General features: G+C 66.4%; 3 protein-coding genes across 4 annotated transcripts; all 3 read right to left on the reverse strand.

The window, feature by feature from the left end:
- Positions 1 to 484: 484 nt before the first annotated feature.
- On the reverse strand, positions 485 to 4,520 carry CFAP45 (cilia and flagella associated protein 45). The gene is made up of 11 exons (XM_041405559.1): positions 4,443 to 4,520; positions 4,191 to 4,318; positions 3,730 to 3,871; positions 3,201 to 3,371; positions 2,875 to 3,053; positions 2,613 to 2,742; positions 2,232 to 2,378; positions 2,011 to 2,124; positions 1,605 to 1,798; positions 1,226 to 1,450; positions 485 to 1,064 (listed from the first exon to the last, which is right to left on the reverse strand). Exons 1-11 carry the CDS (start codon positions 4,518 to 4,520, stop codon positions 986 to 988), a joined length of 1,587 nt encoding a protein of 528 aa, XP_041261493.1. The 3' UTR covers positions 485 to 985.
- An 821-nt stretch (positions 4,521 to 5,341) lies between these two features.
- On the reverse strand, positions 5,342 to 8,224 carry TAGLN2 (transgelin 2). 2 transcript variants are annotated; one of them, XM_041405549.1, is made up of 4 exons: positions 6,590 to 7,446; positions 6,053 to 6,227; positions 5,864 to 5,966; positions 5,342 to 5,786 (listed from the first exon to the last, which is right to left on the reverse strand). In XM_041405549.1, the coding sequence occupies exons 1-4, from the start codon at positions 6,815 to 6,817 to the stop codon at positions 5,645 to 5,647; spliced, it is 648 nt and encodes a 215-aa protein (XP_041261483.1). In that variant the 5' UTR covers positions 6,818 to 7,446; the 3' UTR covers positions 5,342 to 5,644. The 2 variants fall into 2 exon arrangements, with proteins under 2 accessions (XP_041261483.1, XP_041261482.1); XM_041405548.1 differs by lacking the exon at positions 5,342 to 5,786 and having other exon boundaries at positions 5,873 to 5,966; positions 6,590 to 8,224.
- A 4,223-nt stretch (positions 8,225 to 12,447) lies between these two features.
- IGSF9 (immunoglobulin superfamily member 9) lies at positions 12,448 to 25,632 on the reverse strand. The gene is made up of 22 exons (XM_041405560.1): positions 25,476 to 25,632; positions 25,218 to 25,284; positions 24,362 to 24,531; positions 23,785 to 24,231; positions 20,229 to 20,381; positions 19,949 to 20,100; positions 19,690 to 19,807; positions 19,457 to 19,598; positions 19,152 to 19,297; positions 18,904 to 19,046; positions 17,980 to 18,120; positions 17,783 to 17,899; positions 17,323 to 17,473; positions 17,108 to 17,231; positions 16,861 to 17,036; positions 16,538 to 16,788; positions 16,380 to 16,464; positions 15,907 to 16,077; positions 15,724 to 15,769; positions 13,771 to 14,967; positions 12,798 to 12,943; positions 12,448 to 12,705 (listed from the first exon to the last, which is right to left on the reverse strand). Exons 1-22 carry the CDS (start codon positions 25,630 to 25,632, stop codon positions 12,512 to 12,514), a joined length of 4,494 nt encoding a protein of 1,497 aa, XP_041261494.1. The 3' UTR covers positions 12,448 to 12,511.
- Between the last annotated feature and the right edge of the window lie 958 nt (positions 25,633 to 26,590).

A 26,590-nucleotide genomic window follows, 5' to 3' on the forward strand; every position in this document is an offset into this window, starting at 1 on the left:
TCATCCCTCCTATTCTGACTGGGGACTTGCCCACGGGAGACTGGAGCAGATTTATCCTTGTAGAATTTCCTGTGGTAGTTGTTGTTCCTCTCAACTCCCATCCCTGTGCTGCCAGGGCACAGAGGGGTTTTCCATCCCATTTCCTTTCTGTGGTCCTGCAGGTAAAACCACAGGTTTGGGAGCACTGGGAGGAGGAGCAGGAGGGAAGAGCGAGAGCCCCATGGAAAACACTCTCAGAAAATATTATTTAATGGAAAACTCAGTCAGTGGTTGTGCTGGTTTGAAAGTAAACCAGTGGGAGAAATGAACACTGCACAAATACCTTGAGAGAGATTTCAGGTCAGAATTACAATTTAATAGAAGGATTACAATAAATGCAATGATACAGAAAAACTGGCTTAAAACCACAAAGGCAGAGTACAACCTGGCATCCTGTCGGTCAGGGTGGACTCCTGTTGAAGTGATGGTTGCAGTCTTGTTGAAAGCAGTGGTCCTGGGGAAGGTCTGGTCCTCCTCTGGAAGGTCTGGTTCTCCCCTGGGTCCCTCGAGCGGTGCTGTGTCCCAAGTCCCCAAAGAGCCCAGATTATATATGGCCAGATTCAGGCAGGAATGTTCAGTACTCCCCCAGAGCAGGGAATTTCACAGTGGAATTATGTATTCCAATGACTCATGGGATGTTCTGGGGAATCCTTGATGGCCTAGGCTCCACAGGCTGCCCACTGGGACTGAGTCAGTTGGGGAAGACAAACACAGACTGCCTGCAGGGTTTGCCTCCTTCCCTTATGGAACACCCAGCTTGCAGCCTGAGGGCTCAGCTGTGCACTGGGCAGCTGCAGGGAGTGACCCACCCATTCACAGTCCATCAGGATGGTGGAGATGGGAGGAGAACACACAGTTTGGGTACACCCCACCTTGTAACCCAGGACAATGGAAACGGAGCCCCAAATCCGTGGGGAATCCCAGCTGGTTCCTGGTGGGGCTGGGCCTAGGAGGGGGCTCTGCTGGCTCGGCTCCGGGCCCTGCGCTCCACCTGGACAAAATACTTGTCAGGAATTCCGGTGGCTCTGCAGAGAAAAGAATCCATCAGGGATTTAGGACCGTGGCCCCACAGCAAGTTCCGTTTGCTGAGGATGCAGAGGGAGCTAGGAGGTGGCCCAGGATGGGACACCAGGAAGGACTCGGGGAGCCCAGAGAGCCCAGGGAAGCAGCACTGGCAGCCCCTGACCTGAACTCCTGCAGCTTCTGCTGCCTGAACTGGGCGAGGCGCTCGCTGCGCTGCCGGATCTCCTGCTGCTGCCGCCGGCCCTCCTCAATGAAGGCCGCCCGCTCCCGCTGCCGCTGCTGCTGCAGCTCCTGGATCTGCCGCCGGAGATCTTCGGCATGGGCGCGCTGCCGGAGCTCCCTCTGCTCCTGCTCCAGCTTCTCCCGCTCCAGCTGCTCCTGATGGGCCCTGTGGAGGAGCTGGGCTGGCTCAGGGACCCTGCCACAGCCCCCCCACACCTGGCACAGCACCTGGGCTGGCACTGGAGCCCCCAGAGTCGCCAGCTGGAACTGGGAGCCACTTGGCCACTGCCTCAGCCATCCCTTGGTCCCGTGTGCCTCACCTGAGCACCCTCTGGAATTCCTGGCGGTCTTGCTGCACCTGCATGGCCAGGTACTGCTCCTTCTGGGCCACCTGCTCCAGCCGGTCCTGCTTCAGCTGCTGCTCCAGCTCGGCCTTCTTCCGTGCCTTCTCCAGCTCCTGCCGCCGCCATTCCCGATCTGCGACCTCTTGGTTCCTCTTGGCCCTCAGAGCATCCTGCCCAAATAGGGGACAGTGCTGGGCTTCCCTCAGGGGCAGCTATGGAATCCCTTGGCTGTGCCTTTGGCTCTGCCAGCACCGCTCCAGGACAACCCCTGGCTCCGGGGGCTGGTCCTGCAGACCCCCCACATCCAGGGTCTCTGCCCTTTGCCAGTCTGGGGACAGGAACAGTGGCAGGGGAGCACGTCACCTGTGCCTGGGGCACTCACCCGCTCTGCCTGCCAGGCCTGGGCCCGCTCCTGTGTGGCTCTGAGCCGGGCCAGCTCCTTCTCCTTCTCCAGGCGCAGTTGTTGCTGCTCTGCCTCCAAGGTGGCCTCCCGCTCCTGCGGGGGACAGAGCCCCAGGGTGGGACAGAGCTCCGGGGTGGGACAGACCCCCAGGACAGCTCCTGCAGCCCCTGCCCACCCCATCAGGAGCCTGCTGCTCTTACAGCCTTCTGCCGCTGCTGCTCCAGCACCCGCTCATCCTCCAGCCTCTCCTGCTCCCTCTGTTGATCCTTCAGCCTCTGGCTCTCCATATTGAAATGTTTAATATCAGCATGGATTTGCTTTAGTCGCTCCTGTTTCTGCTCCCAGGCCTGGAAATGCCATGTAGGGTTGGAGACCACCAAGCTGAGTGCTCCTTCCTCCTCCTCACTCAGGGCAGGGAGGCTTTGGGCCATCTCCCTAGGATGTCACAATGTCCCCAAGGGACCAAAGCTCTGATCCTTCTGGCTGCTGTCCCCACTCCTTGGGTGTGGCTGATCCAGCTCTGCCAATCCCTTTCCAGCCAGGTGGAAACCTCCCTGAACCCCCCTGTTCCCTGCTCGCACCTTCCGATCCTCCCTCTTCATCTGCTCCAGTCGCTCCAGCTGCCTCTGGCCCTCCTGGTACAGCTCCTCAGCCCTCAGTGCCCGCTCCTCTGCATTCTGCTCCATCTGTTTCACAATGTCCTGCCGGGCTCTGGGAATACGAGAGCAGAAGGGTTTCCTGTGGCTCCATCCTGCTCCCCATCGTGGGAACGCTGGCATGGACAGGGCTGGTGTGGTTGCAATGGGCCAGATGCCTCCATGGGGAAGAGAGAGGGATGCCCACCTCATCAGCTCCTGCTTCCTCTGGCGCTCCAGCTCCTCCTGGACCTCCACGCCCTTCTCCCGCTCCATTTCCATCATCTTGTCCAGGCGCTTCTCCTCCTCCTCCAGTTCCTTGTTGATCATCCGCTTCTCCAGGACTTGCTTGTCCCGGATCATGTTGCACTTGGCATTGAGGAACAGCTGTGGGGACAAGAGGTGTCTGTGGCTCAGAGCTGCACTGGGACACAGGGAGCAGGGAGAGGCAGGGAAGGAGAGGAAGAGCCTGGGAGCACGAGGAGCAGGGGAGGCTCAGCAGTGCCAGGTGACAGAGGGGAGCACTGGCCCTACTGCGTTCAGCTCCCGCACGTCTTCCTCCTGCTCCAGCCTCATCCTCATCGCCCGCTGCAGCAGCTTCTGCTCCTCCTGCTGCAGCTCCTCCTCCACGTCTCTCTGACAGTTCCTCTTGTCCTCCAGCTCTGCCTTTCTCTGCTCCTCAATCTGGGCCTTTTTCAGGGCTTCCTGCGGGGACAGAGAGCACTGCCCAATCCTGGGCACCTTGCCGAGGGCTTGCAGGGGTCACACTTCAGGTGCCGCATTCCTGACACTGAGTGGGGACATGTCAGGCACCTGGGGCCCTGGCACGGCCCTGAGCACCCCTCCCCACACCTCTGGGCAGACACCTCGTGCCTTTGGAAGGCTGGGAGTGCTGAGCACAATTTCAGGGATGCTGCTCAGCTCTCAGTGGAGCCCTGAGCCCTGCAGCCTCCCCTGTGCCCCAAAAGGTGGTGGACAGAGGGAGGATGCCCTGTGGGAGCCACCACCCCTCAAATCCAGCTGTGGATCAGGAAAAGGGGGAAGCAGGAAGGGAAATGCCTACAAAAGCAGCGTCCTGTCTGGCTCTCAGGGTCTTCAGCCTGTCCCAACGCTCCTCTTCAGTCGGGGCTCGAGCTGATTCCTTGAGTTTCTCATATTCCTTTTCTCCAATGATGAGACACGGTTGGGGCTTCTCCTGGGGGATGCTGGGGAGCACAGGGAGAGAGCTCAGTGGCACAGGTCCCCAACAGGTCCCTGTGTTCCCTGAGCTGCCCACCTGGCCACCAAGCCAGCCCAGAGCAAGGTGGGAAGTGTTGGAGAAGCCATGGGGACCCAGCTCTCTTGTTTTGGGGTGCGGCAGGAAGGGAAAGTGTGCTGAAAGTGGCACCTGCCTGGGATGCAGGGGGCAGGATGCCCGAGGGTGGCCACGACACACTGCCAATCCCTGTTCCCCAGAGATTTTGGGATGCTGCACTGACACCTGCTGGGCCCCAAAAACCCCTCAGGGCTCAGGCACAGCCTTACATGAGCTCCCGGATCAGGTCCTTGGTGATGACTTGGATGGTCTTGAGCTTGGGCTTGAAGGAGAGTAGCTCTCGAGGATGTTTTGGCACATCCTGAGAGATCACGACAGGATCACTGGAGCCCGTGACCTGCTGAAAAGAAAAGTTTTAGGGACCCGAACCCTTCCCCCCACCTGGTGCTCCCCGGACACCAAGAGATCCTGGCAGGAACTCTGGGCCTCTGCAGGGACCAGCTGGGGGGTGTCAGGGGCACCTCCAGAGGGGACAGAGGGGCCGGGAGGAGCTGGACATCCTGCGGGGTGTGGGGGTCTGGGGAGCCCGGGGGAGACATCGGGACGGACGGACTGAAATCCCGGCGGTGAAAGCTGGAGACGACGGGCGAGGAGGGACCTCCGGGAGGAGCCCCGGGCACGGAGGGACCGGGATCCTGTGCCGGCAGTCGCGGCTGCCATCGCGCTGCCACTGCCGGGGCTGTCGGTGCTGTCCTATTGTCCTGGAGCCGACCGTCACAATGTGGTGGAACCGACGGCTGGGATGTGTCTGCTCCGACTGTGACAGTGTGTCCCAAGTCACTGTCGCGATGTGTCGGGACCAACTGTTGCCATGGCAACGCCCCAACAGCTCGCAGGGTGTGACGGGCCGGGGCGGGGTGGGGAATTGGGGGTGGTGCATCAGGCAGGAGAGGCGGGGCTTTGGCTGAAATAGGCGGGGTTTGACAGAGCTGTGTCACCCAGTGTGCTCACACTTGTCCCATGTGCTGTCCTCCTTGCACAGACCTCCTGAAAGTCCCCCTACATGAACATGACATACGTGACCCCCGATCCCAGAGGGTCACCGGAGTCACCAGTGACGGCCCCACCCCCTGCTCTTTGCCCCGCCCTTTCAAGCCCCGCCTCTCAGCTCAGTTCTGCCCCTGTACCCCAGGTCTGCCCCTCCCATTGCCCCGCCCCCTCAGCCCCTTTGCTCTTGCCCCGCCCAGTCCCTCCTGACTCCACCCAAGCCACGCCCATTGATCATGGCCCCGCCCTCACATGTGGCTGCTGCCGCCGCGGCCTTGGGGTCCCTGCCCCCCCAGACCGGGGTCCCCCCTTGTACCCCAGCAGGAGCCTCCTGCCCTCCCCCAACCCCAAATCACGACCATCGAGGCCTGGAAAGAAAAGGATCCGTTTATTGGGATTACGGGAGTTTATTGGGGCACAGGGGCTGCTCCCCAACCCCCTGGAGGGGGCCCTCCAGCAGCCCCCAAGGCACTGCGGGGCGGTGGGGTGGGCGCAGCGGCACCGCCCCCACCCAGCTAAATAATAATAATAATAAAAAATTACTTTGGTCCTGACAAAACTGGCGAAGGGGCGGCTGCCCGGGCCGGGGGGCACCCGGCTGGTCCACGGCGAGGGGTTAAGGCAGTTTTGGGGGGGGGGGCCCTGGCAGGCAGAGGCCTGGGGGGTCCGGAGGGGCTCAGAGGATCTGGCGGGGCATCCCGTAGCCCGTCATGCCAGCCTGTGAGGCGCCCCGGTTGGTGCCCATCTGCAGCCCGATGACGCTCTGCCCCTCCTTCAGCTTGTCCTCGGAGAAGACGCGCCGGTTCTCCTGCGACTTCCTGCGGGCACGGCGGGTGTCAGCATCCCCGAGGGACCCCCCAGCCCGCCCTCCTCCCCATCCAGCACCCCCACCTACTTGGGGAACCAGTTGGGGTCTCCCACGAAGAGCCCGTCACCCTTGGCCACGGCCAGGCTGCCCAGGTTCATCAGGGTCCTCTGCACGCACGCCATGTTCTTCCCTGGAGGACCCACAGCAGCCTCAGCTCCATCTCCATCCCCGTCCCCGTCCCCGTCCCAGCCCACGGCCTCCGGGTCGGTCACTCACCTTCCCAGAGATCCACGGTCTGGAAGATGTCGGTGGCGGCGATGCCGTAGCGCTCGGCCGCCTGCAGGAACTGCGAGATCTGCTCCATCTGCTTGAAGGCCATGGCCGACGCCTGGATTTTGGCCACGGGCGCCTGGCCCCGAGGGTGGAGGCTGTTGATGAGCCGGCAGAGCACCTGAAAGCAGGGGCAGGGCTAGGGTTAGGGTTAAGTTAGGGTTAGGGTTAGGGTTAGGTTAGGGTTAGGGTAAGGGTTAGGGTTAGGGTTAGGGTCAGGATTCGGGTTAGGGTTAGGATTCGGGTTAGGATTTGGGTTTTGGTTAGGGTTAGGTTAGGGTTAGGGTCAGGATTAAGGTTAGGGTTAGGTTAGGGTTAGGGTTAGGGTTAGGATTCGGGTTAGGATTTGGGTTTGGGTTAGGGTCAGGATTAAGGTTAGGGTTAGGTTAGGGTTAAGGTTAGGCTTAGGTTTAGGTTTAGGTTTAGGCTTAGGCTTAGGCTCAGGTGTGTGGCACTCTCACCCTAATGCCCAGCTGTACTCACCGTGCCATCCTTCAGCCACTGCTGGAAGCCGTCCCTGCCGGGTGCCGGCTGTGCCACCGCGCCGCCGCCGTCGTTGCCGCACTGTGCCAGGATCCAGCGCACCAGCACCTGCTCCAGCTCGGGGTCGTACTGCCGGTCGATCTTCTGCTGCACCTCCCGGCTCAGCCCGTACGAGGGGCCCCGGTTTGCCATGCTGACGGCAGGGGGGTCTGCGGGGATGGCACCCATCAGTGGCGCCGGTGGCACCGCAGCCCCCGCCCCGTGAGCCCCGTCCTGCCCGATGTCCGGCGTGCAGCCTTATCACCCGTGCCAGGCGCTGCCCGGGCTCTGCCCTCTTCCTGCCCAGCTGGCGGGAGCAGGCGCTGGCTCTGTGCCCACCCGAGGGGCAGGGTGGGCAGCGCCGTGACCCCTCTGTGCCACCCTGAGCATCCCCATCCCGCGGCCGGGCCCCGGCGCCGCTCACGGGCTTGGCAGCCACCGGGGGCCGGTCGGAGCTTGTTTGCTGATCTCGCCCGTTTGCTCGGGCCCGCAGCCAGATCCGGGGCTGGCGCAGGAGCGTGGGGCCAGCGCTGATGGCGGCGGTGTCCCCACCCCGGCGGGGCAGCCAGACCCCACCCCTGGCCAGGTGCTGTGCCAAGGTGCCACTGGAGCGGTGCCACCCGTGCTGGAGATAATGCCCACAGGGGACGTGAGCAGAGCAGCCCTGCCCGTACAGCCAGGGTGTTCCGAGCCCCCCCGGGTCTCTCTGTGCCCTCTGCCCACCAGGGCCGTGGTGGGCACATGAGGCTGCCCAGTCCTGCATCGCCCCCACGCCCTGTCCTGCCCCGCTGGCATCTGGGGGCACCGAGAAGCCAGAACACGTGCAGGTGGCCCTGCCTGCCCCGGTGTCCCTGTGCCAGCTGGGCACATGTGGCAATTGCTGCCCAGGAGGTGCCCAGCTCACACCCGGGGGTGCCAGGCTGAGCTCGGGGCAGAGCTCACACACCAAGCTCGGGGGTCTCAGCACCGGGAGCAGCCCCGGGACGTGCTGCTCTCAGGGACAGGAGGAAAACCGACCCCAGCCGGGTGTGCCCCCGGAGCCAAAGCCTTGGGCCACCGCGGGGGTCTCCAGGGGCACGGGGACCCCGCGGGGGGTGGCGTGGGGAGCGGCCGGCCGGGGGCCAAGGCGTTGGGAAACAAAGAGGAGCTGGAACTGGGATCATTTCCCGACCCAGCCGGAGCTTGCCCAGGCGGGATGGGGACACACCCGGACCCAGCCCCGCTGCCCCGGCGACCTCCGGACTCCGCGGGAGGGGCTGCGCCCAATCCGGCTGGGCTGGGGACCCTGCGGCCATCGTGGGGACAGCGAGGGTCCCAGTTATGGGGCAGCCACCCGGGGGTCTCCCGGGACAGCCTGGGCACCCCCGAGCTCTCTCCTAGGACTGGCAGGGAACGCGCTGTACCCGGCCCCGCTGGGAGAGAGCCACCCTGGGGACCCCCGAGACCCTCCAGTGCCAACAGGAAGGGGACCCCAACCCGCACAAGGCGACCCTGGGGACCCCGACCCACCCCGGGGACAGCAGGGAGAGGCTGCACCCAGGGCTCGACCCCCCTGGGCTGCCCAGAGCCCCCCGGGGACAGCGGGGAGGGGACACCTGGGGGTCACAGCCACCCCGGCGGCGGCGGGGAGGGGACCGGAGCCAGCCCCGCGGGCGCGCCCCGGGGCTCCCCGCACGGCGCGAGCTATCTCCTAGGACTGGCAGGGAACGCGCTGTACCCAGCCCCGCTGGGACCGAGCCACCCTGGGACCCCCGAGACCCTCCAGTGCCAACAGGAAGGGGACCCCAACCCGCACAAGGCGACCCTGGGGACCCCGACCCACCCCGGGGACAGCAGGGAGAGGCTGCACCCAGGGCTCGACCCCCCTGGGCTGCCCAGAGCCCCCCGGGGACAGCGGGGAGGGGACACCGGGGGGTCACAGCCACCCCAGCGGCGGCGGGGAGGGGACCGGAGCCAGCCCCGCGGGCGCGCCCCGGGGCTCCCCGCACGGCGGGGCCGGAAGCCGCACCCCGGTCCCGTTTCCCGGGGCCAAGATGAGGACAGGGTGGCCGTGGTGGGGACAGAGTGGCTGTGGTGGGGACAGGGTGGCCATGGTGGGGACAGAGTGGCCATGGTGGGGACAGAGTGATCATGGTGGGACAGAGTGGCCGTGGTGGCCAAGATGAGGACAGGGTGGCCACGGTGGCAAGTGGACAAAGGGGTTGCATGGGGACAGTGTGGCTTTGGTGGCCAAGGTGAAGATGGGGTGGCCGTGGTGGGGAGGGGACAGGGTGGCCCTGGTGGCAGGGGGACACAGGGGCTGTGTGGGGACAGAGTGGCTGTGGTGGCCAACGTGAGGATGGAGTGGCTGTGGTGGGGACAGGGTGGCTCTGGTGGCAGGGGGACACTGGGGCTGCATGGGGACAGGGTGGCTGTGGTGGCTGAGGTGACGATGGGATGGTTGGGGTGGGGACAGGGAGGCCATGGTGGCAGAGGGGACAGGGGGACAGTGTGGCTGTGGTGGCTGAGATGAGGATGGGGTGGCGCCTGAACGGCTGCAGTGGGGACAGGGGTGACACAGGGGACACGGGGATAGCATGACTGTGGTGGGGACAGCGTGGCTGCAGCAGCAGGGACAGAGTGACCATGACGGGGACAAGCTGGGCACAACCGCCCTGAGGATTTAGGTGGGGGCAGCGGTGACAAAACCTCTCACGGTGGCCGTGCTGGGGACAATCCCCACAGTGGCACCGCTGGTGCCAGGACCCTGCTGTGATGATGGGGACAACCAGGGCCTGGCTCTGGTGGCAGCTGGGGGACAGCTGAGGCCCGGGGGGGGGAGGTGGCCTGGCCAGCAGCGCCGTGTCCCCGGTGGCGTTGGCACAAGTCCCGTCTCCATGGCGAGCGCCACCAAAACAACAAACAAAGCCGGGCCCGAGGCCACCGGCCGCCTCCGCCGCAGTGTCCCTGTCACCAAAGCCCCCCCCGGCACCCAGAGCAGCCCCCGCCGTGCCCAGCTCGGCCGTGGTGCCACCAGGGCACGGCTGGGGTGGCACTGTCACTCTGTTCTGTCACCAGAGCTGGGCTGTGATGGCACTGTCACTCTGTTCTGTCACCAGAGCTGGGCTGGGGTGGCACTGCCACTCTGTTCTGCCACCAAAGCTGGGCTGGGGTGACACTGTCACTCTGTTCTGTCACCAGGGCTCGGCTGGGATGGCACTGTCACTCTGTTCTGTCACCAGGGCTCGGCTGGGGGGGCACTGTAACTCTCTGGTGCCACCAGAGCTGGGCTAGGGTGGCACTGCCACTGTTCTGTCACCAAAGCTGGGCTGGAATGGCACTGTCACTTGTTCTGTCACCAGAGCTGGGCTGGGGTGGCACTGCCACTTTGTTCTGTCACCAGAGCTGGCCTGGGATGGCACTGTCACTCTGTTCTGCCACCAGGACTTGGCTGGGATGGCACTGTCACTCTGTTCTGCCACCAGGACTTGGCTGGGATGGCACTGTCACGCTGTTCTGTCACCAGGGCTCGGCTGGGGTGGCACTGTCACGCTGTGGAGCAGCCCAGAAGTGTCCCCTCGCCCTCCCTGGGTCCCTCCCGCACCCATGGGTGTCACAGGGTGGGGTGGCTTTACCCTCCAGGGGCTGTGGGTGTCCCCTGGGGACCTCGGGTGGCGTTTCCTGTGGCTTTGGGGACGTGGGTGGGGGAGACGTGGAGGAGGGAGCAGGGCAGGGAGTGACACAGGGGTGACCCATGGGACAGGGGTGACATGGGGGGGACAAGGTCAGGGGGTGACAGAGAGGTGCAGAACAGGGGTGGGGTTAGGGGTGACACGGGGGACAGGACCCAGGGGTGACAAAGCAGGAGACTGAGGGGTGACACAGGGGACAGGACCCACAGGGGGATGGCCCAGGGTGACACAGAGCAGGACCCAGGGGTGACAAAACAGGAGACTGAGGGGTGACACAGGGGACAGGACCCACGGGGGGATGGCCCAGGGTGACACAGAGCAGGACCCAGGGGTGACAAAACAGGAGACTGAGGGGTGACACAGGGGACAGGACCCACCCATGGGACAGGGGTGACATGGGGGGGACAAGGTCAGGGGGTGACAGAGAGGTGCAGAACAGGGGTGACAAAGCAGGAGACTGAGGGGTGACACAGGGGACAGGACTCACGGGGGGATGGCCCAGGGTGACACAGAGCAGGACCCAGGGGTGACAAAACAGATTGAGGGGTGACACAGGGGACAGGACCCATGGGGGGTGGCCCAGGGTGACACAGAGCAGCAGCAGGACAGTCCCAAGGGACCTGGGTGACACTGGGGCACAGCCTGGGAGGTCTCAGCCAGGGGACACGGGGTGATTTGGGGACAGGACCCCCAGACGGCACGGGGGGGGTTGATAGGGCAGACACAGCGGGGAGGGGACACTGGGGACAAACTCGGGCAGGGACAGAGGGCAGCAGGAGGGGCACACACGGGCAGGGCAGGGGACAACGGGTAGCAGGCAGGGGGACATGGGAGGGACATGGCAGGGGGACACCGAGGGACAGGGTGGATGTGACAGGGGGACACGATGGGAATATGGGGGGACATGAAGTGGGCGGGGCAAGGGGACACGGGAGGAACTAATAGGGGACATGGGGGGACATGGCAGGGGACTACAAGGAGACACGGGGGGACATGGATGGGCGTGGCAGGGGGACACGTGGTGGACATAATGGGGGGACATGGGGTGGGCGTGGCAGTGGGACACAAGGGGACGTGGGGAGACATGGATGGGCGTGGCAGGGGGACACGTGGTGGACATAATGGGGGGACATGGGGTGGGCGTGGCAGTGGGACACAAGGGGACGTGGGGAGACATGGATAGGCATGGCAGGGGGACACAGGAGGAAGAGATAGGGACACGAGGGGACATGGGGTGGGCGTGGCAGGGGGACACGAGGGGACCTAATGGGGGGACACGGGGTGGGCGTGGGACACGAGGGGACATGGGGTGGGCATGGCAGGGGGACACGGGGGGACATGGCAGGGCGACACGAGGGGACATAATGGGGGGACACGGGGTGGGCGTGGCAGTGGGACACGGGGGGACACAAAGGGACACGGGGGGGCATGGCAGGGTGACAAAGGGGGACGCCATGGGGGTATGGGGGGGGTGACCAACGCCCGTGACCCGACGCGACCCGCGCCGCAGCCCACGCGCGACCCCCGGTGACGTCATCGCCTGTCCCCCGCCCCTCCGGTGACGCGCTCCCGCGCCGTGGCCATATAAGGGCATGAGCGCGCGGGCCACGCCCCCTCCCGCGCTCGCGGGGCCGCCGCCAGGCCCCGCCCCCCTCGCGAGGGAGGGGGAGAACCGAGGGAGGGACACCGGAACGGGGAGGGGAGGGGGGAAACTGAGCAAGGAGGGAGGGGACAGCGACATGGGAGAGGGGACAGGAGTGGCGGCCACCCGCATGAGATTGGGGGGGCGGGACACCGAGGAGATGGCGGGAAAATCCGATGGGGGAGGGGAGAAGATGGGGGGGACACCCCAAGGGAGGAAGATGAGGGGAGACATGAGGAAAAGGGGGGACAGAGCAATTCGCGGGGGGACACGAGAAGATGGGGGGGTACCAGGATTGGGGGGTGGGATTGATAGGGGGAGGCCAGGAGGATGCGAGTGGGGAAGGGGAAGCTGTGGCCGGGGGATGAGGAAGAGGAGGACACAATGGGGGGGCCTGCACAAGGCACGGCGAGCGGGACGAGGTGGGACCCCCGAAGAGAAGATGGAGGGGGTCGTGGCAGAACCAGCCATGCCTCGGGGGTCCCCCCGCCAACAGGAGCCAGAGCTGCTCTCACGCCTCTTTATTCTCCCCCCGCCCATCCTTTCACCCGGGGGGTCCCGGGGGTCCCCCTAAAGCAGCGTGGCCACCTCGAAGCGCTCGGAGCAGCAGCCGCGGGTGCCCACCCTCTGCCGCCGCTGCTGGACCCCCTCCCTGCGGCGCCGCGCCCCCAACCCCTCGGGACGGGGGGTCTGGCCGCGCTCCTGGAGACCCCCCGTTCCCAAGGCCTCCGCCGACACCGAGCTCACCGGGGCCGAGCCGGGCTCTGCGGGGAGATAAGCAGCGTCCGTGGCAGCCGCCGGGGCGGCCACGGGGCTGTGGGCACGGGGGTGGGGGGCGCGGGGGGGCCGCACTCACGGTGCCGCTGCAGGTCCCGCAGGGCGATGGAGGAGCCGGGCCGGGCCGGGGCCGCGCCCCGGTAAAGCTGCAGCGCCTCCAGGAGCTCCGATTCCAGCGCGAACTCCGCGTCCCATTCGTAGTTTTCGTCCACCGAGGTGTTTCTCCTGCGGGGAGGGGGCGAGGGGCACGGGCAGAGGGCGTGAGACCCCCGGGATGGGCTGCAGGAGAGACCCCAAAAAGAGAAACCCAGGGGATGGGCTCCAGGGAAGACCCCAAAAAGTGAGACCCCGGGGATGGGCTGCAGGGGAGACCCCAAAAAAAGGAAACCCCGGGGATGGGCTCCAAGGGAGACCCCAAAAAGTGAGACCCCGGGGATGGGCTGCAGGGGAGACCCCAAAAAGAGAAACCCCGGGGATGAGCTCCAGGGAGACCCCAAAAAGAGAAACCCAGAGGATGGGCTCCAAGGGAGACTCCAAAAAGAGAAACCCCAGGGATGGGCTCCAGGGGAGACCCCAAAAGAGAAACCCCGGGGATGGGCTCCAGGGAGACCCCAAAAAGAGAAAGAAATCCCGGGGATGGGCTCCAGGAGAGACCCCAAAAAGTGAAGCCCTGGGGATGGGTAGGAGAGGCCAGGGCAGACCCTGAGGGGTCAGATGCCAGGGATGGGCATGAGACCCCCAAGAACGAAAGCCAGGAGAGACCCCAGGGCACAGGTGCCCCGGGATGGGTGCTAGGGGCAGGTGCCAAGGTCAGATGCCAGGGATGATGCCACCCCGAGAGACGTGGGGACACGGCAGGGATGCTGGGGGACAACTGGGGTGGTCTCTCAGGACAGATTCAATGGGCAGGGGGGCGTCCCCAGGGCACTGCAGGGCTGGGAGGCAGCCGGGTGGCTCGGTGCCAGGACAGCCCATGCCAGCTGGGTGGGACAGGCCCGGCGCTGCCCCGGCACGCTCCGGGAGCTCATCCCGGTGACCTGCCCACGGCTCACCTCTTCCCGGCGCCAGCATCCGTCCTGCCCCGTCCCTCCTCCGCTGCCGAGCCCCCACTGTGCCAGCTGCCCCCGTCCCCGACGGGGGTGCCCAGGAAGGTGCCCCCCAAGGACGGTGCCAGCGAGGGGGGCCGCAGGAAGGAGCCGCTGCCCCGGCCGCTGCTCTGGCTGGTCAGGCTGCCCCGCGGGAGCTTCTCCGGGGCTGCGGCGTCCGGCGGCCGCCCCGGGGCTTCAGTCCGGAGATGTGGAGGCGGCTGGGGGGGCGGCCCGGGGCTGGGGGAGCGGGGCCAGGAGGGGGAGCCGGGCAGAGAGGCCTTGGGGGGGCCCACGGGCAGCCGGGGGGGCTCAAGGAACGCGGCGGTGGCGGGAGGGGAGGTGGCGTTGGCACTTGTGTCGATGCAGTCCGGGCACAGCGTCCGCCCCGAGCGCGGGGGGCTGGCGGGGGGCTCCGGGGGGGCGCCGGCATTGGGGGGCTCCCCCTGCTCCTCCTGGGGGGGCCAGTCGCCGTCCACACACATCTCCTTGAAGAAGGGCAGGCTGAGGTACTGCAGGATGCCGCTGATGGCCGGGGGGGCGGGGGACACCGGTGGGCTGCTGGCCCGTTTTGGGGAGCCCCGGCGGGGCGGTGAGTCCCAGGGGGGGCCGTGGCGGGGCCGGGGGGGCTCCTGGACGGCGCTGTAAGGCAGCGTGGCGGCGGCAGAGGCCACGGGGCTGACGTCGGTGATGCTCAACGCCACGGTCTCGTCCACGGGGCTGCTGCTGCCGTAGCCGAAGTAGCGGCCGTGCCGGTGACCGGAGGCGCGGGCGCCGCGGCGGGGCTGCCCCGCGGGCTGGGGGCGCAGCGAGACCCCCCTGTGCCACACGGGCTGGTCGTCTCCCTCTTCCTCGTCATCCTCCTCGTCCTCCTCGGCGGGCAGCTGGCGGTAGGGCTGCAAGGGGTCCCGCGGAGGCTCCGGCTCCGGCCGCGGCTCGGTGTCCAGCACGAAGCGGCCGTCGGGGCCGCGGCAGATGCGCTCCAGCGGGACGTGCTCCCGGCCGTGGCTCTCGTAGGCGGGGTAGCGGGAGCCGGCGATGCTCAGCCCCAGGCTGGTGCCGGCTTTCTCGCCCCACAGCAGGCTCCGGTGCAGGCTCCGGCACGGCGAGGGCTGCAGCTTCAGCTTCAGCGTGCTGGCGGGGCTACCAGCGCCACGAGCGTTGCTGCAAGGGAGAGGCAGCAGCTGCAGCACCCCCGGCCGTGCTGCCGAGCCCTGCTCCTGCACTTCGCAATCTTTTCTCCAGCCAAAATTGCCCGGAGGGAGCACACGGCGGGAGCCCCGGTGCCAGCAGTCCGCTCCTAACGCCCTTAGGCAGTGGCAGCAGCGGGTGGCTGTCCCCAGCCTGTCCCTGTGCCCCCAGCTGGTGGCAGAGGGATGATGAGTGGGACAGGGACAGGGATGGGAACATGGCATGGCCAGGAGTGGCACAGGGACAGAGAGGGATGGAAGGGAGAATGACATGGAGAGAGTGGGAGAGGGAGGGGAGCGTGGCACGGCCAGGAGTGGAGTGAGAGGGAGGAGGATTTGGGGAATAAAAGGAAGAGGTGTGACATGGCAGGAGTGGGACAGGGAGGGAATGGGATGTGGAGGAGCAGGGCAGGGCAAGAGAGGGACAGGGAGGGAGTGTGGCATGGCATGGCAGGGAGGGAAGGGGACATGGCAGGGCAGGGAGTGGGATGGAGTGAGCAGGACAGGGAGGGAATGGGATGGAGGGAGCAGGACAGGAAGGGAATGGGATGGAGGGAGCAGGACAGGGAGGGAGTGGGGCATGGTGGAAGTAGGACAAGGAGGGAGTGGAGTGGAGTGGAGAGAGCATGGCAGTGACATGGCAGGACAGGGAGGGAATGGGATGGAGGGAGCAGGACAAGGAGGGAGCGTGACAATGACGTGACAATGGCGTGACAATGACGTGACTTACTGTGGAGGTGGAAGCTTCTTGCTGGGGGAGAAGACGAGTGGTGGATCTGGAAGGCCATGAGAACACAGGGGGATCACACGGCGAGCAACTCAAAACGTGATGAGGAGGAGACGGCGGCACCCACTCGGTCCCCCCAGGCTGGCCTGTCCCCTGTCCCTGTCCCCTGTCCCCGTCCCCGGGTACCTTGGCGGCGCTTGCGGACGCGCGCGGCGCGGCGCCGGTTCATGATGCAGGCGGCCATGGTGCTGAAGATGACGGCCACGCTGAGGAAGCAGATCCCCCCGATGACCCCCGCCAGCACCGGCTGTGGCAGCAGCTCCGGCAGCTGCGTGCGGGACGGGTACACCTCCATCCCTGCCACACACAGGGCACCCCGTCAGGCTGGCACGGCCCCCTGGTGTCACCAGCATCATGGGGACACAGCTCTTGCCACACCAGGGCTGCTCTGCCCTTGGGGGGAGCTGTGGCACCGCCATGGGCACCAGGAGAGGGGATGCTCTGGTCCCTGAGGCTGAAGCCACTGGGGCTGTTGCCTCCTGGTCCTGCTCTGGCCATGCCCTCAGTTCAGCAGCAGGGCCAGGGGGGTCAGCAAGAAGGGGGCTCTCCTTTGGGAATTTGGATGTTTCCCACCTCAGGGAAACAGTTCCCAGCCTTACCTGCCGTGGACACGTTCACCGTGTTGCTGGGGTCGCTGATGTAGCTGCCAGCAAAGGCCACCAGTCGGAACTCATAGAAGGCGTCCTGAGGAGGGGACACGGAGCCATCAGCCACGCTGCCACTGCGGCCACCAAGCCCTAACCTAACCAGATCTCACCTTGATGAGCCCTGGCACCAGCACCTGGGTGTCAGTGCCGGGGATGGAGCGCTCCAGCACCTCCCAGCCGCCCTTGTCCTGCCGCAGCTCCAGCGTGTACCCGCTCGGGACCACCGAGGCACGGGCAGGGGGGTCCCAGCGCAGCAGAACCCCCCGCACGGTCTCGTTGGCTGTCAGAGCCCGGGGTGGGGACAGGAAGACGTGCACGGTCATGGCTGGTGGCTCCGGAGGCACTGTGGTCACTGGGAAGCCTGGGGAGAAAGCGGAGGTTGGCACCAGGCGGGAAGGGGGGCACCGGGGGTGTTTTGGGGAGGTGCCCTTACCCCTGGGCACGGAGGTGACAATCTGGCTGAAGGGACCACTGCCCAGCTTGTTCTGGGCCAGGACGCTGAACTGGTAACTGGTGTCTGGCTGCAGGTTCTCCACCAGAAGGTGCTGAGCCCCAGCTGGCACCGACAGTGACACCCAGTCGTGGTGTGCCCGCGGTGGGTACCTCACCCTGGGGACAGGAGGGACACGTGAGAGGGAGCTGAGGCTCCTGGGGGGCACACAGCAGGGGTGGGCACTCACAGAGGGGTGTACCAGACGCTGAACCTCTGGAAGTAGCCTCCATCAAAGCCTGGCTCCCAGGAGATGTTGGCTGCCAGCAGCAGTGGGAGCACGGAGACGTTGGTGACAGCGTGGGGACTCGTACCTGCAGGGCAGCAGTGTCACACTGGGGGGCTTGAACCACCCCTTCCAGCACGTTGCCCACCCTGAGACCACCCCAGTGATGGGCAGCTCACCCAGTACGTGGACAGAGGTGGCAGTGGTGACACTGGCCACCTGGTTGGTGGCCCTGCATTCCCAGACTCCGTGCTGCTCCTTGGTGAGGGGGTGGAGGACGAGGCTGCTGTTGCCATCCACCTGGGCACTGCTCTTCCCCACGCTGCCCACCTGTGGGGCACGGACACGCTGATGGGGGGCCACCACCAGCCCGTCCCCTGTGACACTGCTGGGGACAAGGGGACTTGAAAAGGGGGACATAGCACACCACCCTAGGCTGGTTTTGAGGCCAAGGGGCAAAGTTTTGCCAATTTTTTAGAGGACAGCCAAGCAAAGTGACCTCAGATCCTTCAGGAACCATGTGATGGGATGGGACCCAGTGGGGACAGGGACACTGCCCCAGAAATGATGCCCTGGAGGCCAAAAGCAATCTCTGTCCCCGTGGGGGCCCAGCTGACCCCCCAAAACAGCAGCCCCTACCTTCACCCAGGTGATGGTGGGTGGGGGATCCCCACGAGCTGCACAGGGGATCACCAGCTCCCGGCCCACCTCCTGGAAATATTCCTCCTTGGGCCGCACCGTGAAGGCAGGAGGGTCCTGCAAGGCAAAGGGGCAGTTTGGGGAGGGGGCTTGGCAGGGGGTGCAGAGCCAGGAGGGGACCCCGAGGGGCTCCTCACCTTCAGCAGCACGCGGGTGGGCCGGGACTCGCCGGCCGTGCCGTAGCTGTTGTAGGGCGTGCAGCGGTACAGCCCCAGAGCGTCGTCGTTGCCCGTGGCGATGACGATGGAGCCGTCGGGCTGCACGGACCAGCCCGGGAGCTGGGAGAGGAGGAGGAGGGATTTGGGAAGGAGCTAGGAGAAGGGAACGAAGAAGAGGGATTTGGGAAGGTGGGAAGGGTGGAGGGAGAGGGGAATGGGAAAGGAGGGATTTGGGAAGGTGGGAGAGGGGAATGGGAAAGCAGGAGAGATATGGGAAGGAGTTGGGAGAGGGGAATGGGTGAGGAAGAAGGATTTGGGAAGGAGCTGGGAGATGGGAATGGGTGAAGAGGAGGGATTTGGGAAGGTGGGAGAGGGGAACGGGAAAGCAGGAGAGATATGGGAAGGAGTTGGGAGAGGGGAATGGGTGAGGAAGAAGGATTTGGGAAGGAGCTGGGAGATGGGAATGGGGGAAGAGGAGGGATTTGGGAAGGAGCTAGGAGAGGGGAATGAGGAAGAGGGATTTGGGAAGGGTGGAGGGAGTGGGGAATGGGAGAGGAGGAGGGATTTGGGAAGATGGGAAGGTGGAGGGAGTGGCCGCACGGAGCAGCCGGGGATCTGGGAGAGGGGAATGGGAAGCAGGAGGGATTTGGGAAGGTGGGAAGGTGGTGGGAGTGGCTGCACGGAGCAGCTGGGGATCTGGGAGAGGGGAATGAGTGAGCAGGAGGGATTTGGGAAGGTGGGAAGGAGCTGGGAGAGCAGGAGGGATTTGGAAAGGTGGGAAGAAGCTGGAATAGGGGAATGGGAAGCAGGAGGGATTTGGGAAGGAGCTGGGATGGGAAGGAGCTGGCAGTGGGGAATAGGGGAGCAGGAGGGGTCTGGAAAGGGCACTGGGAGCAGCCCTACCTTGTCCAGCTCCAGCGGGCGCCCGTCCCTGGTCCAGGTGACGGAGAGCAGGGGGGGGTTGGCCCTGGAGGGGCAGCGGATCACGCCCCTCATGCCCTTGGGCAGGTGAGTCTCCGGGAGCATGGTGGTCACCTGCGCTGGGTCTGCGGGGACACACGGGGCTGGAATCCCCACGGAGCACCCCTGTTCCCACCACAGCCCCCCCAGCAGAGCCCCCCACAGGCTGGGGGTGCAGGAGGGGGTCTTACAGAGCACTGTGACGAAGGCTGAGGCAGAAGGTGGCTTCCAGAGCCCGTTGCTGGGGGTGCAGGTGTATTTCCCAGCGTCGTCCGGGGTCGTTCGCTGCAGCAGGAGGCTCCCGTCCACCAGGACACGGACCCGAGCCTGGAGGTGGCTGGCAAGGGATGGCACAGCAGGGAGTGGCACGGCTGGCACTGTCCCTGCTGCGCTGGGGTGATGGATTCGCCCCCAGCACACACCCAGGCTGTGCCTGGCACTCGGGGCCAGGTTTGGGGGCACAGCTGCCCCCGTGCCATCCCCGTCGTTGCCGTACCTGAGGTGGAAGACGTTGCTGCTGCCCTGGAACCAGGTGTAGGTGAGGTTCCCTGGGTATGCCTCAGCCTGGCACGCCAAAAAGGCATCTTGGGAGATGTTGACAGTGACGTTCTGCGGTGGCACCACGATGATGGGTGGCCCTGGGGTGAGGGGCAGTGAGGGCTGGGCACAGCTGCTCCCAAAACCATGCCATGGCTCCCTCTGTGTGCCCAGCCCATGCCCTGTCCTTACCCTGCACGAGCACGCGGGTGGTGTGGGTGACGGTGCCCTCCTTGCTGGTGGCGTGGCACGTGTAGGTGCCCGCGCTGGCACGTTCCACGGTGGCGATGCTCAGCGTCCCGTTGCTCACCTGCAAATGGCACCAGCCGTGGCACGGCCACCAAGGGACAGCGACCTGCCCCGTCAGCAGGGAGGGGCCACCGCAGTGGGGATGGGCACCAGAGGCTGGCCACACCCCACAGACGGGTGACCAGGGGGTTGTCACCCTCACCTGCACCGTGTCCCCGCTCTGGACAGGCAGGTCACTCCTCTTCCAGGTGACAACAGGCTGGGGGTTGCCGACAGCCCTGCAGGTGAGGCTCAGCGCAGCCTGGTCCCGCACCTCTACGAACGCAGGGGGCGTCTCCAGGAAGGTGGGAGGTGCTGGAAGGCAAATCCAGATCCAAACCCTCACCCTCAGATCTGGCTCAACTCAGCGCGGAAGCCCAGCGTTTCCAGAGCCAGCCCTGGGAGACGCGGGCAGAGCAGCGGGGGGTGGGACGGGCCGGTACCGTTGACGGTGAGGTGGATCCAGGTGCCGTTCTGGAAGTCGGCGTCGGTGCTGTGCCGGTCGAGGAAGAGCACCCGGCACTCGTACCAGCCCTGGTCCTCGGCACGCAGCAGGTCCAGGCGCAGCGAGGCACCTTCCTCCAGCCGCACGCGTCCTGTGCCACCGGCGGCGGCTCAGCGACAGCCACGTCCCCGGGCCACCCCTTCCTCCGGGCCACCCCCTCCCCCGGGTCACCCTCCCCGGGGCCATCGCCTCCCTGGGGAAACCCTTCTGCCAGGTCACCCCCTCTCCCGGGTCACCCCATCCCTGGAGCCTGCCCCTCCCTGAGGTCACCCCTCTCCCGGGTCACTCGTCCCTGGGGCCACCCCTCTGTCAGGTCACCCCCTCCCTGGGGCCACCCCTCCCCAGGGCGCCCACCCACGCTGGCACCGCGGGGGGCTGGGAACGGCGGTGCCACAGGTTGGTCCCAGCGACACTCAGCACTGCACGCGTGGGTGACACGGAGAGGAGGCGACAGTGGCTCCGCCACCCGCCCTCGCGCAGGGTGGCCTCGGCGCGGTCCCCCAGCACGGCGGGTCCGCGCACTTCGAGCATCGGGGTCCCAACACCCCGACCCCTTTTCCCCCTTCCCGAGCACCCTCCCTGCCCCTGGGAGCCCCCCCGGCGCTCTCACCCTTGGGAGCCCTGCTAAGCCCCGGCACTCCCGCTGCACGGGGGGGTCGCGGTGAACCCCACCCGGGGGGACACGGGGCTCCCCCAGGCCGTGGGGTCCTCGCCCCGCGCCAGCCCCACGCCCTCTTTGATGAGGAGAGGGATAAGGGCCGAAGCGAGAGCGAGCGCAGCCCGTTAATCCCCCGGGCTATTTATTATCAGAGCCATAATCGGCTCAGGGTGCAGCGAGCAATTGGCTCAGCCCGGGCTGGGGTGCGCGGCCAGCGGCCCCCAAGGAACACACTGGCACCCCCTGGCCCGGGCACCCTCTGTCCGGGGCACCCACCATCCTGGGCATCCCCTTCCCCGGGCACCCACCATCCTGGGCATCCCATTCCCCGGGCACCCCCTGTCCGGGGCACCCACTATCCTGGGCATCCCCTTCTCCAGGCACCCACTGCCCTGGGCATCCCCTTTTCTGAGCACCCACTGTCCTGACCATCCCCTTCCCCGGATACCCACTATCCTGAGCATTCCCTTCCCTGGGCATCCCCTTCTCCAGGCACCCACCATCCTGAGCATCCCCTTCCCCGGGCACCCACTGCCCTGAGCATCCCCTTCCCCAGGCACCCACTTCCCGGAGCACCCCCTTCCGTGGGCATCCATCCTGGGCATCCATCCTTCCCTGCCATCCCTGCACCCCATGCCCTGGCACTGCCACCCCGGGCACCCCCGGGCCACGCCAGGTGACCTTGCTCCCGGGACACCACGGTAGAGACACGGCAGCGGCAGCACCGGAGCAGCCCACGGTGCTCCGTCAGCATCCCGAGACCCGCAGCTTTCCCGAGGGGTTCCCGACACGGGAAGTTTTGGGGAGCCCCGCTGCCAGCCCCACCCGCTGTCACAGACAGTCCCCACGCAGTGCCCGGGGCACCGGATCCCGGCTGGCACCGCAGCGGGATTGGGATTGCGTGTCCCGCCAGACGAGCCCGGCAAGGATGAGGAGGAAGAGGAGGAGGAGGAGGAGGAGGAGGAGTGGCAGGAGCCGGGCAGGCGGGTTTGGGCACCGAGATCCACCCCGAGCCGTGCGAACCCCGCACACAAACACGTGCAAAGCTTTCCCGCAGCGCCCGGAGCTGCTTCCCACCCCACAGCTGTGGGACGGGGGGTCCCTCCTGCCAGCCCTGGGAAGTGGGACAGCTTTGGGAAGCTCTGGGAAGCTTTGGGAAGCTCTGGGAAGCCCCAGCAGCTGCCAGCCCCCAGCCCCAGGCGCGGCGGGAGCAGCCGGCTCCCGAACAAAGGTCCCTTTGGAAGGGATCAGAGCGGCCTGGGGACGCCCCTCAGCCTCCCCCTAATCCCCCTGTGCCGGCCCCAGCCCCCTCCTCCTCCTCCACCGCCCTGCAAAAACAAAACCCTGTGGCCCAGCATCCCCCCGCGCCTGGCAACCGACATTCAGCGGGACACAAAGGGGGGGGGACGGGACACAAAGGGGGCTGCAGTCCCCGCCACGCGGCCAGAGCCGGGGAGGGGGCCTCTGAGCCAGGCCAGGGACCACCGACCCTCTTCTAGGGCAGGGGACAGTGGCCCGTGACAACGCGGGTGGCGGTGGCACCCAGGGCAGAGCCGACCCCCATCCCACCACAGAGGCAGCTGCAGCCCCCCGCCCCCCCCGATGTCCCCAGGAGTGACACTGGTGACAGCAGCGGTGACACCTGATCTGCTCCACCTGGGAAGCGCCGGCTAGAGGGGGCTGGCATCGCCCTGCACCCACCTCCCCTGCCCTTCCCGGCCGATGGAAAACAAGCCGCCCCCGCTGCCATGGCGACGGCCGCCAGCCCCCCTGCCCACCCGGCTCGCCCTCATTCCAGCCAGCAGCCCCTTCCCCCAGCGCTGATCCCAATCTGCTCCCGCTGCCCCCGGGGCCGCGCTGGCGGCGGCGACGAGGGGACACGGGGGAGGGGGGCACTGCCAGCCCCTCGCTGGGTAACCGGAGCCGCCGCAGCCCCGGGGCCCCTCGGCGCTCAGGTAACAGGAGCCCAGCCCTGGCCTCTCCCGGCAGAGCAGGTGCCTTGTCCTGCCCGCGGGGTTCGTTGTCACCGCTGGTGACAACACCTCTGGTCCCCCAGAGCCAAGTGGGAGCTCTGAAAGCATCCCCCAAAATCTGCACCCTCACGGGAAGGGGGCAGCAGGAGAGTGGCTGTCCCGACCGAGGTGATTTTTAGGCAGGGGGACAATTTTGGCAGCTTGGTTTGGGTCGTGATCCGGCTCCCCGAGAAAAGGGAAGGAGCAGGGATTTTGGCACAGAACGTCGGGGTTGGGCTCAGCCCAAATCACCCACGGGCTGCCAGCCCTCCCCGTGCCCAGGGGACACTCCGGCGGCTTTCCCCTCGTGCTCGCAGGGATCCTCTGGCTGGGATTCCTCCGGCTCTGCCACCGCTCACTTTAAATACCCGCTAAAGCAGCGAATATCCCCCTCCCACGCCCAGCCCGTCCCCGGCCCAGCTTTGCTCCAATTAGCAGCTCCCCCCAAATCCCCTCCCCAGCCTCAACCTTCAGGCGACCCGCAGCCCCCGGGGCAGCCCGGTGGCACCGGCGGGGCTCGGCCGTTCCAGCCTGCGGGAGATGCCCCAGCAGCCACGGGGGTGGGCTGGGGGGGCTTCTCCCAGATTTCACCCTGTGGGGATCCCTCCCGCTGCCAGGCTGGGCAGGGATCTGCATCCCCTCTGCCAGCTGGGCACCCCCATCCCTGCTGCCATCCCTGGGCATGGGGATTGGCACTCACCTGCTGCAGGGACCCCCCAGAAGAGCCCCCCACTTCCCCGGGAGTGGGATTAAGGTGCTCCAACACCAGCAGCACCCGGTTTGACCCAACCGGGAGTCCCGGGAACCCCGTGCCCGCCACTCACCCGCGTACTCGGGGTCCACGCGCGGCGAGTAGAGCCCGAACTTGATGAAGATGGGGAGGACGAAGCCGAAGCGGACCCACTCGATCACGTAGAGCGGCGGGCGCGCCTCGTGTGCGCCCAGGAGCCCGCAGCCCAGCACCGCGCTGCCCCCGACGCGCCCCACCACGGCCCGGGGCTCGCTCCGGCCGCTGCCTGCGGGACCGGCACCGGGCCGCGGGTGAGACGGGACACGCCGGGATGAACCGGGACACACCGGGATGAGCCCTTCTCCTGCCCACGGAACCTCCCGCCCCCGCCTCTCCGGGAGCCGGCGCTGGCCAAACCGATCCCAGCGCGACACACCGGGACACACCGGGACATTCCCCCCGCCCCCGGAGCCCCCCGCCCCCGGCCCCGGGGGCACCGGCCCCGGGCGGGGGGCGCGGGGGGCTCCGCGTCCCGCCGCTCCTCATGCCCGGCCGGCCGCGCTCGGCTGCGCTCGGCTCTTCCCGGCTGCTTTCGGCTCTTTCCGGCTCGGTTCGGGTCCGTCCGAGTCCGCTCGGCTCCGGCCGCCGCCGCCGGGCGGCCGCAAACAAACCCGCGACGGCGGGAGGGGCCGCCCCGGCCACGCCCCCCGCCGCTCGTTGCCGCGGCGACAGCCAATCAGGAGACGCCGCTGAGAGCTGCTCGAAGCGGCCAATGGCGGAGCGAGGCAGCGGGGAGCGAGGGGTGCTGGGAAATGTAGTACTCGCAGCGGGGGCAGAGGGACTGGGGGGCGTGTGGGGTGACACGGAGGGGGATATGGGGGATAAAGCGAGGGGAACATGGGGGGACACATCAGAGATCACGGGTGGGACTGGGGGAGGCACGGGGGGCTGCGGAAGGGGCAGCTAGAGGGAGGTCACTAGTGGGACGCATGGGTGGGACACACGTGGGACATGGGTGGGACACAGGGGGACAGGGAGGGGACACGGGGAGGGACTGGAGAGGACACGCGAATGAAAAACACACGAAGGGGCCATAGGGACACACTGGTGGGACTGAAGGAAGCCAAGAGGGGGACACATGGGTGAGACACACGAGTGGGACTGGGGAGGGGCAGGGGGGACACGAGGGGTCATGAACAGGACACAAGGGTGACACACGGGTGGGACCATGGAGGGGACACAGATGGGACACACGGGCAGGACACGAAGGGAAAACTCTCCCTCTCAGAGGGACAGAGGTGGGACCAGGGGACACACGGGTGGGACACGGATGGGACACATGGATGGGACATGGACAGGACACGTGGGTGGCGTTTGGGTGTGTGATCCCCCCGTGGGACACAGGGACAGGTGGGTGGCACTGGGGGATGTGACAGCAGCCCAGCCCTTTGTCCCCTTTGTCCCCTCTGCGTGTCCCTCCGCGCCAGCGCTTCCCGCTCTCTAATCCCATCCTAAATGTGTCCCCACACGGGGACAGCCACCAGTGCCATGTCCCCGTCCCGCGGGCTGAGCCGGAGCTGGGCCACTCGCCAGCCTGGGGGGACAGCAGGGGACACAGAGGGGACATCCTGGACGTGTCCCCGCCTCAGATCCGGGATGGAGGGACCAGCAAACCCGGCACGTGTGACACCGGCCCGGCCACACGGGAGCCCTGGGAGCGATGTCCCCCCAGCCCAGCCCCCCTTGGAGGGGGTGGGGGGTCCCTGGAGCCCCCCCCGGCCCGGCCTGGCCCCCTGAGCCCGGGGGACTCTGAGGACAGCGTGGAGTCAGCGGGGTTAAGGGCAATAATTCTGCCGTAAGCAGCTTTTGGCCGCTCTGGCCCATGTGAGCTTAGGCTGGACACCGCTGTCCGGCACTGCCACCGCGGCCACGGCGTCCCCATCGCGGCCACATCGTCCCCACCGTGTCCCCATTGTCCCCGTGGTGGCCCCCACGCAGGACTGGGCACCCCAAAGTGGCTGTGCCCCGGGCATGTGCCCCCCACATGCTCCGTGTGCTGGTGTGGCCTCGCTGTGGCATCACCTGGGGGACACGGGTGTCCCCAAAACCCCACCATAGGGCACCGGGGCCAGCTGGGTGACCCCAAAGTTTTAGAGTGACCCCACACCCTGTGGTGAGCCCCCTTCCCAGTTCTGGTCACATCTGGGCAGGGCACAGCTGGATTGCCAGCAGTGCCCGGTGTCACCATGCCAATGTCACCACCCTGGTGTCACCACCCTGGTGCTTTGTCCCCAAAGGAGGATGGTGACATTATGGGGTTCCAAAGGAACTTTTTTGGGGACTGTGGAGCTGCTGGTTGAGGCGCTGGCCCCAGTTGTGCCCGGGGCGCTCCAAGCCATGTGCCACCCGCCCGGAAACGGGGACGGTGACACCGCTTCCACCCAGGATTTAAATGCCACCAAGGTTAGGAGCAGCTGAGAAGAGATTTCCAGGATTGGATTTTTGGATGGAGATGCCTCAATTCCGGCTAAGCTACACTTTAAGCGTCAACGTCCCGGGTCGGCCCCCGGGCGCTGACACGGTCGTCACCCTCCACGTGGCATCGGGGCGCTGGCGGGTGACAGCTCGGGGGGTGCTCTGGGGGGGCTGCTCGGGGTCCCTGAAGGACCCCAGGGACAGAACAACCCCAGAGCTGGGATCCCATGGGACCCCACAAACAGCACCCTGAGGGACCCCAGAGCCAGGACCCCGAGCCAGGACCCCAAAACCAGAACCCAGAGCCAGGACCCCAAAACCAAGACCCCAAAACCAGAACCCAGAGCCAGGACCCCAAAACCAAGACCCCAAAACCAGAACCCAGAGCCAGGACCCAGATCTCAGACCCCAAAGCCAAGGCCCCA

The sequence above is a fragment of the Onychostruthus taczanowskii genome, unplaced genomic scaffold (genome assembly GCF_017590055.1).
Source record: "Onychostruthus taczanowskii isolate IOZ18803 unplaced genomic scaffold, ASM1759005v1 scaffold233, whole genome shotgun sequence".
Classification (NCBI taxonomy): Eukaryota; Metazoa; Chordata; class Aves; order Passeriformes; family Passeridae; genus Onychostruthus; species Onychostruthus taczanowskii.